General features: G+C 40.0%; 1 protein-coding gene across 3 annotated transcripts in view; it reads left to right on the plus strand.

The window, feature by feature from the left end:
- LOC148032867 (uncharacterized) overlaps nucleotides 1-12,395 on the plus strand; it is an 89,308-nt gene extending 76,913 nt beyond the window's left edge. For 2 of the 3 annotated variants that reach the window (XM_087684183.1, XM_087684184.1), the window contains 2 exons: nucleotides 1,525-1,660; nucleotides 11,767-12,395. In XM_087684183.1, coding sequence (XP_087540309.1) covers nucleotides 1,525-1,660; nucleotides 11,767-11,919 — 289 coding nt within the window. In that variant the 3' untranslated portion in view covers nucleotides 11,920-12,395. The remainder of the gene's footprint in view (nucleotides 1-1,524; nucleotides 1,661-11,766) is intronic. The other variant, XM_087684185.1, reaches the window with a different exon arrangement.
- The last annotated feature ends 2,171 nt before the right edge of the window (nucleotides 12,396-14,566 follow it).

Below are 14,566 nucleotides of genomic sequence, written 5' to 3' on the forward strand. Positions count from 1 at the left end.
GTGGTTTTTTTGCACTTGGGATTTGTCATAGAAGGCAACAGACGCTCTCCAATATGCTCCCTCAGTCTGTTCCCATGAGAGATAGTGACTATTGGATAATCTCTGGTCCTTGAGCTCGATGTAGATCATATTTCATTCATTCATTCATTCATCTAGCATTCATTTTTTTTTTCAGGGAGAAGAAGATTTTATTAATAACACCTTGGAGAAAACCCCCCTAAGGTGAAATACAAAAAATTTCAAGGAGCTCTATAGAGTAGCTAAGCACATACAAGTACAATGGATTTAACATTCATTCATTATTTTCTTCTTTGCACTCTTCTTTGTGCTCGCTATGTTCTAGATGTGTCGTTACACTCTGAATGTTTTCTTTGTGCAGACCCTAAGGTATCTTCACAGCCTAGACACTGACATTTCCTAAAGTCTGGTGGACTCAGAAGTAACACCAAAGGAACCTTCCCAGATCCGAACAAAGCGTTGAGGGGGTAGAAGACTAAGATGGAGCTGGGCAAACTAGTGGGGTATTGCAGGCTGGGAAGACACTATTAAGGAAGAAGGGATGATGGCAGATGGGGACTTTCTGGCCTGTTGGTGGCAAGGATCATGAGCAGCAAGGTTTTTCCAGAGTGGAAGGGGACAAGTTTTGAAGGAACAAGGAAAAATGATGGGGATAGTAAGGTTCATAGTGCTAACCTTCTGGTGGATGTCAGCTAACAAAATGCTGTTGGGACAGAGCTGTAAAAGCGACAGCTAGGGATTTTATTTTGGAGTGGAGGGGAACAAATTTTGAAGGAAATTAAAAAATAAACATGATGATAACACTAATGTTGATAGTGCCAAGCTTGTAGTTGAATCCATTACATTTCTCAAACAATAGACATGTTTACACTCCATGAATATATCTTCTTCCCAATTTCTCTGTACATGGCTGAGGGTAGGACCACATTTTTATTAAATTATTCATGGATGGGTTGCCAGATTAGTAGTTGTTTTAAGCAAACCATGAGAAATAATTTTGAAATGATAAAGAGAGGAAAATATATTTAAACAATGTGGGTAAAGAATTTCTTCAACAAATAGGAGAGATCCGTACAAACCAAAGGGATGGATGTGTGAGCTAAGAAAGCACAGTTGGGATAGAGCTGCAAACATGAGAGCTAGGCAATTTTGAGATAGCTAATTGAACTTCTTTAAAATGTCATTTCTACATAGTCACACAAGGGTTATATGGACAATAAAGAACAATGTTAAATATGATTTATCAGCAATTTTTTTTTACAACTTTCAGTATGGGATAGGCTTAAGGGCTACATGGCACCACAATCATGTAGGCAATATTATATTTGAGTCACTTATGAGAAAGCATAACAGAAATGACAATCACTCAACTATAAACAGCTTCTTAATAGTGTACCAACATTGTATAATATATAATAGCACCAAATGTGCCTATTGAAAACTTATTTCATCCAATTGATATAGTCAATTTGATTTATTAGAGTTGAATTTTGATATCAACACCAGGAAGGATGACAGCTGTGCTCTTTGTTACTCAAAAGATCAATACTGCAGAGATGGTAGTTGTGTTACAAAAGAAGCAGATTGCACCAGTGCTGACACATCAAACTCCACTATTACAGATTACAACTGCAGGCTTGCGGTAAATATAACGAGGCCCTATTTGCTTATCTCTTGGGAACATTCAGTTCTTCAAACACAATCAGTTATGCTGCATGATTTTAGCCCTGTATTAAAGAAACTGTTTGGACCTACTATATGTTGAAAGAGGGTCAATAAAATAAGAACAAAATCACTATCCTAACAATGAATAATTGGAGACTTCAAACATCTGAGATGTTTTCTCTAAAGCCAATCTTTGGTGAGTCTGGTGGGCTCGAAATAAAAAGCCATTTATGGCCAAGTGTAGCTTGAAGCTCACTAGGCTACTATAAAATGTGTAGCTTACCTCAATCCAAAAAGCATGTTGTGGAATAGGTAGTTCACAGCATGCCCATGGGATAACCCTTAGTATTAGATAGGCATTTAGGCTGACACGGGACAGTCGCTGGTGATTAGTGGGTAGCTTGGCATGCAGGAAAAATGCAATCTGCACCAAAATTGGCTCTCTAGTGGTTGATAGGGTAGACTTCAAGCATTGTATAACTGGGAAATGTTTTTTTCCCAAAAGCAAAGGGAAAAAAATCTATTAACAAACACCTCAGAAAAAACTTCCTGATGCAAAATACCAAATAAACCTATATATTGAATCATACATAAGATATTATAGAAAGTCTAATGCACGGTTTGTGTAAACAGCCAATAAAGCAGTTTGTAATGCCAATTGCACATAGCTGATGAAACAGCCCTAGGTGCTCTGATCTGAGTCACTTGGCACAAGGTACTTCAGCATTTAAACACGAACTCTTGATCTCTTTAGAAATATCTAAAAGCTAGATATGTTGGACATACTCTTGAATGCTAGAGGAGCAGCTTGTTCATTTCCAACCTGGACTGGCTAACTCTTTGAAGCAAGCATAGAAGCTAATTGACTTGTTGAATCATCTTAAGAAGGCCAGCAAGATCATATATGATGATTATTTGATGTACGTTATGCAAAAGGTTCCAGATTCCTTTAATGCTTTCAAGACTCGAGGGAGATAATTCTGTATCCCTTTGCAACATGAAAGAGTCCTTGTGTCTTTGAAGGGTATGAGGACTTGGGTGAAGATAGTAGAGCGTGAGTGTACAAATGGAAGCATTGAACACAAAACAAGGAGAAAGAAGAAGAAAGAAAGAAAGTTATATAGCGTTTACAAAGGCCAAATCAGGCTACAAGACAAAATAGACACATTTGAAACTCAGGGAACTATTGTGTTTTGCAAGTAAAGTAAATAGCATATAATTGTAAAGAAATGCCCTAACATAGGAACGCAAATACAATCGTACAACAAAGCACAAACTGATAACAGAACACAGTTAGGGTTAGGGTAACTGAGAGACAATGGACACAATGAATAAGAAACTGAATGAATCTAAATAGTACAATGCTCATGCAACAAACATACTATGCAACGAATGAATATTGAACCTTGAACTCTCTTGTCTTGAGCATTGGGGTAGAGATAAATGAGCTAGAGAGTGTGTCACTCCGACGAATCTTGAAACATAGTAAGGTGGCCTCCTAAGATGTTTGGCAGCAGCAAATGCAGCAAGATAAATGCTGGATTTGTATCAGAAAAGCAAATGAGAAAAAATTTGCAAATGCAGCCTTCAGAGTGTAGGCAACAAGGAGGATGATAGCAAGGTGATCGAAATGTAGACAGATGATGACGGTGACAGCACTAGAGGTCAAATGCCCTCAGAGTGAAAACATAGCCTTTGTGTGGGTCACTAGTTGGGGCAGGTGATGATGCAGCGAACATAGCATGGGCAGGCTACCAGGCTGAAAACGCAGCCTCTTGGATGTGGATGTCAGTTGACGGCAGCAACAAAGGGTAGAAATTGTGATGAGAAGGTTCGAAATAGGCATCAAAATGTGGTAGACAGTGATGGGCAGCTTTGGCTGAGATATCCTTCGCGAAAGGGGTATGGGTAGTGAAGCTTTGGTACGTGCAAACTGCAAAAATGAGATTGGATTAAGTGGGAGGGTAGGTTGTCTATTTATTGAATGTTTGGGATCTTCCAAATTAGTATTTACGTGTGGGACACTGAAACTCTGTCAAACTTTGTTTATTTAAAAGGAATGGTTAACATTTATTTATTAATTTGAGTTTTGGGACTATTTAATGAAAGATAATGATAATTTAGACTAACACCCCCCTCTCAGACCCAAAATTGGAACCAGAAAGGAATTGCAAACAAGCCCAAGCCCCTTTTCTTTGCTTTTTCTCAAGGCATCCCATCCCAAAGCAGGCAAGGCATTGAGCAAAAGGTGTAGGTTGGTTGCCCAATGACCTACCAAGACTACAGAGGCAATGGTTGTCTTACTAAGGGAGCCCAAATGTTCACCCCAGAGAGGACAAATCATCAAATAAAGGGTGCGCATGGGTTGCCCAGTGGCCTACTAAGTCCTACAAAGGCAAATGGAAACACAATGGACATTTTTTTGTTTTGAGAGATTTTGTTTTGACTTTAAAAGATTAGCATTAAGTGAGGATTTTTCAAGAATATTTCGATCGATTGAGTAACAATGTCCCAAAGAAAGATAGGGATGGTTAGCTCCAAGACCTTCACAAAACAAACAAGATTATTCCAACCACTACTAAGTGTCAATGGCAAAGAACATAGACAAAGTGTGGTAAGCAACTATGGTGGGTATGTGGAGAGGCAAAAAAGAAGGGTGGAAAGCAAGCTAGACAAGCTAAGCAAGCAAGGGAGATTGCTATGTGCAATGCCATGAATATGGTGGGGATCTAGGGTCGACCACTCCAAAGACTGAAAATGGATAAATGCTCATAGATGTATATTTACAAGAATAGAATGTCGATGCACTTGAGTTATGTAGGAGACAATGCATACGTGATCATGCTCATGCAAAATGCAATGCAATGGTGCCACTACCATGTACTTCGTCCTTCTCAATGATAGCTTGGAGTGCGAGAATGTGGTCAAGGGTAGAATACCCTCTCCTAAAATCTACTTATCCATTTGTGTATGGTACCCTTTTTCTCTGCTCATGTTGTAGTATGGATCCATAAAGCTTGGCAACTATGATAGCCCTATAATTAGTGGGAACCATAGGATCTTTGGCTTTTAGGTTTATATTATTCCCTTAGCTGGTAATTGGCAGGGAAACCTTTACAAAGGGCTTTGTTGAAGAAGTTGGCTAGTAGTGACTCTAATTATCCTATAGATTTCTATATAAACTTTGCTAGTACTTATACTATTGGACTTTAGGCTGTTTATCCAATTTCATGGCTCAACAATGTGAATATCCTCAAGTCCTTTGTTTGAGAGGTTTAAAAAAAGTGTGATTTTCCTTAGATAGTTGGAAAACCCAGTTGGATGCCTTGACTTGAAATGATTTTGGTTGTTAATATGCTGGGAGAGTTGCTTAAAGCCTTGGGCAACTCTTGGAGTGGTGGTGGAGGCTCAGCCTGAGCAAGAGAGGACTAGTATGTGCTCTATGGGTTGCTAGGGATGCAAGTGATCAAGTTCTGATGTTGGTTGATGTCTAGGAGAAGTGGGAGTGAAGATCTTAGGAGTTCTTGGGCCTCGTAGCCATGGGAGCTTGCAAGAGAAGAAAGGGGAAGGGGCAAAAGCAATACATTCCTTGTATCACTCCAAATGAGGCTTTGTCTGGCAAACATCTTGCTCACTTATGTGTTTTTGATTTCCTTGCTTATGCATTGTTACTTATGCAATATTGTAAAAATTGAATGAGAGGGTCGCAAGATATATCTTTGTTGCTTACAATCCTACAAGCAAATGTTACAAGTTATATCATTCGTATACTATGTGTATTTTGGTCAATCCTAATGGTGTCTTTGTGAAAGATCTTCAAGAGCCTCTACTTTCAACAAGGAGACAATTGTAGTTATTGGCACTAATTTCACATGGTAGAACAAATGGTCCAAATTTCCCTATAAAAACTGTATGCTATGTGCATTTTTCATCACTCTCAATCATTCCATTGGTCATTCTTCAGAGGGACACTATGCATATGACCCACTTCTATGGAAAACCCATCCTTAGCATGGTGCCTTGTAGAAACTCCTAATCAATTGTTCTATAAGACTTCTCTAAACTGAGAAGTAACACAATGAGGTCTTGTCTCATGTGTGCAAGAGTTGTGGATTCCCAAAGGGTAAAAGTATTATTAGTATATTGCACTCTTGACAAAACATGTCTAGGTCAGCTGGATGATATTTGGCATGAGAAAAGCTAACCTAAGGCCAATTGCTTTGGGATCTTATAGACTATGCCAACCAAGTAAATAATTTCCACTCTCCAATCAGTCACCAAGCCTTTTGGGACAAGGTGAATCCATCCCTCCAATAATCTCTTTGGCATATCTACTAACGCTATAATCTCCTAAAGGGCTACAAGAAATCTTGTGTTGATAAAGTACTACTCACTATATTACCATAAGGAAGAAGCTTTGAATGCTTTTCACCGATGATTCTCCTTCCATGAAGGATCACATTAACAAGATGGAGGAGTTGTGGGATGAGCTTGCATCTATCAGTAAGAGGATTTCATTTGAAGATATGGCGATAGTTCTTATCACTCATCTCCCATCTCCAAAGTGTGATGTCTTCTATACTAGCTTACTTGCCTCCAAAATTCGGGACATCATTCTATGGGAGGAGTTAGCTCCTCTTGTTTTGGAGCACGAGAGTGACTCAAGGAGATTGGAGCTAGTGGATTTGACTATACTAAAGGCTTTATTGCGGGTTTGGACTTGCTGTAGTTAGTGTTAAATCGGGTCATCCACCCTTTCCCCAAAAGGAAGATTGGTTTCATGATTCCATCGTTGGGATACCATCAATTCCCTTGCATTGTTGGGTCCATGATGGCACCTGATTGGAAGTCAGAAGCATTTAAGTGCTGAAATTGTATTAAGGTAAGTGTTACAACAAGAATTTCTTCATACAATGAGATGGGATCAAGTAAGGATGATGCATCTTAGTTTGTAAATCCACAAAGTGAAAGGGGGAAATACAATGCTTGATCTTGGACAAAGCATGCAGAATGGGCAGCAAGCTGAAAATGTTGGTGTAGACCAATTTGCGGATCCTTCTAGGCCTCTTGATGTTGATGACCAACATGAAAGTGACAAATATGATGAACAATTCAAAGATTGATTGAGGACAACATTTGATATCTTTGCTTAGTTGGGCAAAGGATCCTTAGTTTACTTGGTTTTTGCATTCTTCAAGGAAGGGTAGCAAAGGCAAGAATAGGAAGTCATCTTCTAGAGCTTTGGGACAGTAGGATGTATTGGGGCTCTTTAGCCTCATGATAATCCCAATGTGTACAATGAACAAAAGCAATAGGTACCAATAGGGCAATTGATGCAATTGCAAGGCCAACTTGATAGTACCAATTCATTTGATTATGGACAGCAAGGCATGCATGCTAATTTGGGTTATTTGGGCGACTTTGGAGGTGGATCAATTTTCCAAGCAATGGCTCAAAACACTTCAGCCATGGGAATGCATGGATCAAACATATATTGTATGCAGCCACCTATGCAAGGTATGCGAGGCCAAATGTATTCAGATATAGCAAGTGGAATGCAGAACCCAATGTTTTCTAATGTTGGCATGATGTCCAGTGCAAAAAGTAACATGTTTGGTAATGCATTTATACAGCCAGGAATGTTTGGAATTCATGGGACAGTAGGTGGTTATATTAATGCACCATTTAATGCTAGTCAAATGCTGATTTCCAGACTTCTACAACAGAGCAACAGCTGATTTGAGCATATTTTGGCCATGGAAACTTTGAATTTTCTCTCTTCATCTTTCTCATTCTCTCAGCCAATTCACAGCTTCCCCTGAGAGTTTTCAGCCAATTTCAGTCCTAGGAGGGTGCAATTGGAAAATTTCTATTGCTAAACCCAAATTCACAAAAGAAATTAGGGTTTACCAGCCACCTTGAGAAGAGTGCTTAAAAATTGGAGCCTAGTCAGTCGCCAAAATTTGGACATTTCAGTGAATTTCAAGGGACCAGGTAGTCAACATTAGTTTTGGGGTGAAATTTGTCATCCATGGAGCAAATTGAAGGTCAATCCCTACTCAAACCAAGGAGCAAATTGGTTTGGAGACTTGCAATTTGCTTTTGAAAGTAAGATGCATCAGATAGTGAAGGACATTGGAGTCAAATCTCAGTGTACTATCCAATTCTAATAGAAGCTAAAGAAATACCACAAGAGATGCCAGTTTTTGGGGCCAACTAGGTGTCGAATGTCCAAGATTGATCAGTAACAATTTCATTTTAGCTTATGTAAACTTTATGCTTGCTGTTATCAATAATAAATCAGGTCATTACCACCCTTTCCCCAAAAGGAAGGCTGGTTTCACCTACCATCTTGTAAGCGAAGCATTGGTCTTGGAAGTTGGTGTAATAGACTCTCTGAGACATAACTCCCCAAGCACCGAGAGTATTTTGATGGCCTAAAGAAGGCAATCAAGTGACAATTTATGGACCACGACCCTAATTGACGAGAGGGTGCTGAGGGCACCTCTTTGAAACCGCATCATTAGAGGTCATGTCCTTTGAATCACAACCCTAAAGATCAACTGATTTGAGCAATTTGAGGGATGAAACAATCATTGAGGCTTGGGAAATGAATTATGATAGTTGTTCCATCACCAAGCACGGAGTAGTTCCTACCATCAGCCCTCCTATCAAAAAAGGCTATTGAAGTTCAAACATTCAATAGGTTGGGGCTGTTCTGGAGTGCTCAAGTTGACCCTAAAACACCTCTTCCCTAACAGGGTACTTTGGTAACCTTGACAAGGGGGTCTGTGAGAGCTGGACGTATCATGCCCTTTAAGGAGTGCACTGCTGGTTAGTCATCTACCAATTTACAAGCCAGAGATGACGCCTCCAAGTCTGCCATTCTCTCTTGGATGTCCAGCTCTACATCTAGATCAAACCTGATCTGAGGGAAAGCACTGGTCGATAGAACTGTGGGGGCTGCAGTAGAGACCCCTGGGGAGGTGGACTTGTCACTATCCCGTGAATCAAATTTTATCCTTCATCTTGCTCATGTGAGGATTCTGTAATTCACGGGTTTTTAAGCCTTGCTGATATTGTGAAATCACCTGAGGGGAAGGAAGGATGGAGCCCATTGCCTGAAATGTACAAAGGGTAGGTATGGAGGCCATGTTGACGGCTGTAAGCTGGAGGTGTTGGGAGGCAAGAGCTGGCAGCTGGAGGAGATGGGGAGAGTGCAGGCTTGGCAGGGAGGAGGGGAAGGCAGTGGGCAAGCAGAAAGGCAGCATGCAGGAGGGAGACGCAGGGAGGGAGGTGGGCAGACAGAAGGGCAGTGGCAGAGGGCGGCAGGTGGGCAGGCAGAAGGGCTGCAGGCATGTGGGAGGAAGGTAGCAGGCAGGCAGGACAACGGGCAGTTTGAAAAAGATCAGGTGCGGAACAATGAAGGCTGGCAGGCAGTAAGGGATGTCATGGGCAAGTATGGAAGGGTGAGGGACTGGCAGGCAGAGAGGGATGGTGAGGAAGGAGCTGACAAAGAGTGCTGGTTGAGAGGAAAGAATAGGTGGCACTACCAACATCTGGGCATGCTCCAACTGGCGTCACAGGAAGTGTCAGTTCCCCCACTTTTCCGGTTTTGAGAGGGGACCTTTTGTTTGGCCCTCATCCACTTTTGTATTTATCAAATTTCTTGTGTGGAAACGTAAAGGAAATAAAGGAAAAGGTTAGAAATTTGAACTTTTGAGCAAGAGTCGATCCTTTTTCCTTAATAGTTCTAAACAGAGTGTCCATAGTCATTTTATGCATCAAAATCTTCACATCTTGGCATGCTTCTCCATAGTGTTAAGAGTGTTGTACATGGGCTTTTCAAACAATGCATTGAACATGGCTTCTTGTTGTTCCATCTTCATCCTCTCTTCATGCACAAAGAATTTCTTCAGCTTAATGCTCAGGCCTTCATATGGGTCTTCCTTCTTTTTATTTTGAGTGTGTTGGTACTTGCTGCATTCTTTTGCTATCTGCTTCCTCTGCATTTTAATCTGCAACAGAAATTCAGCTTTAAAACCATATAAGGGGTCTAAATCAGCTTGCTCAAACGCTTTTTTATTATGACACAACCATATTTGCCACAGATATAGGCTTCTCAGCCAATTCCATATGATCGGGTGCAGCCCATAAATTTCCCTAATGATGAGCTCCTTCCAAGTAATTGTCATCGGGTGAAAGGAGGCTATCATTTTCTGCAGCAGATCGAGAGCATTGGAATTATTCTAACAGGAGAAAAATAGGTGATGGATGGTCTCTTCATCTTTCTGATAGTGGGGACAAAGCCCTATGCCAATTCCTAGCTTCCTGGCTCTACCACATGTCCTCACTGCCTTCATCAGGATAAGCCATAGCAGGCAAGAGATTTTTGGTTGGATTCAGGTTTCTGCCATATCGTTTGAAATCAATATGGCCATTGATGCTGACTCCAATTTAGATGCCATCTCTTGTTCAGCTTTTTACAGAGTTTACCATTGTCATTCTTTTCCTGAATGGGCAGCAGAGGATTATCATTGAGCCAGCATATGCCTCTATGGTTGAATTCCCTGTTGATTTGGATTGCTTTACATATGTGGGGCCTCCAGGAATTTTGTTGAATGAACCTTACTTCTCCTCTTGAAAGTTGGTATTGTTCAGCCAAGATTCCCAAGTTCTTCCAATCTCCATGGTTGAAATCCCATAAATCTGCTTTCCCCTCAACATCTCATTCTACTTCCCCAAAATGGCAAAATGTCATCAAGAGGGGATATTTAGAGTTTGTCGAGCTCCATTTTGGGTACGCTTACAGTCATACCATTTTAAGTTCATTGAGTGGCATGCCACTTTTAGGTCACTTCTGTTCATCATCAAGTGTTATCCCACTTTATAGGAGACCCACTCGTACAGACGTTAGTCATTCACAATACATTGTTCGATTGCATGATTGTGCGTTTGCCCCAAGTGTGTGTTCAGAGAGTGCATTCATTGTCCTGTGTTGTCCCAGCTTGATGGTGTCTTTTTTATGCAAGTGCTTAGTGGTTGCTAGAATCTCTATCATTTGGGCTGTCTACTTCTGCATTTTGGTGCAAGCCAACCTTGCATCATGCACATGATTGCATGGTTAGCTTGTCACTCAGGCATGATCCTAAGGCCAGTTCCAAGTTTGTCATTTCAGCACCCTCCCAGTTCCAGTTCAAGTTGTGTTCAAGCACCCCTTGACTCAAGACCGAGTGTTGGACTGATTGCCCTTTCTGTTCAACAGGATGCTCCAATGATTGTACATCCTTCAACAAGCGAAGAAAAGCAAATATTCCTTTTAGAGGGGGGGATCCTATGGCTGCAAAGCCCACATTCATTTCATTTCATTTTTGCTGATCTAAACGTATGCATAGAAGCAAAGTAATTGGTTCACTTGGAAGACCTGAATTTCTGATCAAGCTTCTGCATGTAACGTAGCTCAGGGAATATTCCGAAGAGTGATGTACTACTCCCCTGAAGATTTTCTGAAATTGTTTGGTGGCCAAATGCATAGTCATGAAATTTCTCTCTTTTTGTTAATATGAAGAAGATTTTCCGAAATTATTTGGTGGCCAAATGCGGCAAGTGGGGTGCTGTTCTAATTGCAACTGTTTACACAGCTATCCTACAAGAGAGTGCATTTTCAAATTGTGTTTGAAAAGTTTTGATCTTTAGCTATAAAACTCAGCTGTAAGTGAGATCTGGTTTGTGTCATAAATTTTGCCTTCAAATATTATTTGAACAATCATAACTGCTTCTAATAATGCAAACAGACTAGGTCTCAGCTTTGTCATCTTGACAACAGTCTATAAACTAATGTTTTCAATCTGCATACAAGGAGGTCTCTCTGCCATGCAAAGCATACCTCGCCTCAATAGATAATCTGCCATCCTTCTCTTTCTAGCAGTATAGTGTCCTTGTCTCAAAGCATTCCCTTAATGGGTCATTCTGAATGATCCAATGTTAGCTTTATGGTCTTCCCTTAGATTCTTTGAATAACTTTTTCAGCTGTACTTTGTAGCACATTTAATCAGAGTTGTGTGTTTCATATCACTGTTTCAGATCATTGTCACATTTTCCGGCACAGACAGGTATCATCAGCTTTTGACTACCTGGTATCAATTGACCAACATTAACAGATATTCGATGGCTTCTCTTTTCAATGCCATTGAAATTGGGATCCAAGAAAGCCTTCAAAGGTTGGACAGAGGGTAGAAAATGTACATGGCATTTCCGTCATCTACCTTCAAAGGCTGTATTTTTTGTTAATCATTATGCTCTTATGTACAAAGACCAAGCCAACAATTTTACATAGATTAAAGAAAACTTATTTAGCCTCTAATATCTTTTTTGTTTAAATGAAAGTTTGTCAAACCTACAACCAAAGCTTTGTATATTGTTTGCGATTACACAAGTTGTTACAATTGTGAAGACACACCATCAGGGCCTTTTTCTTTGGTGTAGCCAATGCAGCTGGCCCTAAATTTTCAGAATTTTCAGGAGTTGGTTACTGTACTTTTACAAGAACACAGCAGGCAAAATAGATCTAATATATGAGTTGCAGATGCACCTTCTATAGTTGATCAAAGAGGTAAAGGAAAGGCTTTTTCAAATAGCAAACAGAAAGTTGCTACAGATTCTCCATCTTCGATCTTTAGTCCATAAATATCAATTTTGAGACTTGTAATAGAGTACTTTCCTTTAGTTCCGAATGTAGTCTCCACTGTATGTCAAACTTCATAAGCACTCTTTGCTCTATCCACATGGTGGACAAGTTCTTCAAGAGCGGTCACAATGATTCCAAGTACTTGCTTATCTTTCTCCTTTAGCTAAGGAGTTCGTTGTGTTGCTTGTGCTTCAGCTGTTGATCTTACGGTAACTCCAGTAGAACTTGATGAAGCTGGTTGTTGACTTTGGGCTAAAGAAATGACATGCCATAGCTTTTTTCTTCATGAGATAACCCTCCATTTTGGCTTGCCAAGTATGGAAGACAGTTCCATCAAACTTAACATTATGAAACTTTGACAAGAGAAATGAGTGTGTAGAGGCTCGGGGAAGCTTTAGCAATGAGTGTCAGACTTCAGTACCGACAGCAGCATTTTATAAGTGATAAAATGATGAAAAACAGCCTTATTGTAAATTTGACTATGGCTGCCTACGGAGGTACAGTGCTTGCAGAGCTCATTGCGAGCAATAGAGAGAATGCTTGCAAACCATGCTGTAGTTAGGGGACTGTATGGGCTACAAAAGCTCTCACAAAGCTTAGAGAATGAGTGTAGCACAGACAGCATGAGCAGGTCAAAATGCGCTAGTTTTGGGTTTTCCTACATTGTCGTCCAATAGACGTCATAATGTTGGCAGCTAATGTGCCAGGCTAAAGCGCCATGAGCAAGAGAAGATGCTCTCTATTCAATGCCTGAGGTGATGATGTCTCATTGGAGAGATATGGCTCCTCCAAGTTGGGTGGATAATAGGTTTGCTAAATTTGGATAGTGAAAAGCAGGAGTTAATGTGAAGAAGACAATGCTGACTCAAGAAACATGCTTCCTCCTAAATGAAAGATGAATGTGTTAGAGTGAATTTGTGAATCTAGGCTACAAGATATCTGCTCTGATGATACCATGTTGAATGAATGTCAGATGTCTGGCAAATAACTCAAGATGGTTGAAAGTAAAATAGTCATGGTTTAAATACATGAGACTGAACACAAGTAAATGTAGACTAAAATGCAAAAACTTGTATTAAAATTGAAAGAAATGTATGTAGTGGTAAATTAATCACATTGCCTGAAAAGCTATAAAGTAAGGCTGTAGTTGCACTATAAACCTAATAATAATTCTGTAAGAATGAATTGTCTCTATAAAGAATGAGAAAACCTCACTTAGCAATCTATTGCTGCCTGTATAAGGGTTAATCCTCAACATTGTGTTATTTTTAAATTGTTGATCAACAACAGATAGATAAGCTTGATCAAAAGGCCATCGTGTGTTGAAAACTAAACAAGATATTATAACATAATTTTTTACAAAGAATAAAAAGGTTCACAAGGCAGTCTATTATTGCCTGTATGAATAATCCTCAACATAGTATTGTTATTTAATATTTAAATAACAAATAAAAATGAAGGCAACATAATTGATAGGCCATCATGTGCTAGATAGATAGTTCAAGCTAACCTTAGTATTGATTCGTTAATTAAGTTTGTTTTTGAAAACCAACATGGAAATGGCTAGTCTCGCAACACTGTGCCGCCATTGATGAAAACTTTGTTTTAATCACAAACAATAATGATGATAATGCTTAAATGCTAGCCATTTCGTTGCGATTACAACCCTAGACCTCATGAGACTCATGCCCCTTTGTTACCAATCAGCCTACACTCCTGCATGGTACCCTCATGAAACTCAAGCCCTATGGCGAGGCTGGCCTACTTGTATGGGGTGCTGTATGGTGCCTACATGATATGAGAATGCATTAAAGATACAAAAGAAGAAATTATAACCCTATTTGGGTATCATTTTTTAAGCTATCTTTTTCTCCTCGTTTGAGGACGAAATGCACACAAATTGACGAAAAGCTTTCTTGTGTGTGGTGATGAAAATGCAGAGGCTGATGAAATGCTCTGAGATAGTGACGAAATGCTCTGAGGCAACATTGATTGCTTGATATAGTGACGAAACACTCTCCTTGAGTGACCGAATGCTTGTAGAGTTTGCAGTGATAGCTTGCATATGAAAGGACACTCACATAGTAAAATATGCTCGTGTGGTGAATGCAAACGTGCACACATTGAGACAAAATCTATTGTAGCAAACATGGGTGAACCAACATCCCCATGAAAACAGGGTGCTACCCCGAATGA

This window comes from Lygodium microphyllum, chromosome 8 (assembly GCF_053477565.2).
Source record: "Lygodium microphyllum isolate KBCC chromosome 8, Lygodium_microphyllum_v1.1.10, whole genome shotgun sequence".
Taxonomy (NCBI): domain Eukaryota; kingdom Viridiplantae; phylum Streptophyta; class Polypodiopsida; order Schizaeales; family Lygodiaceae; genus Lygodium; species Lygodium microphyllum.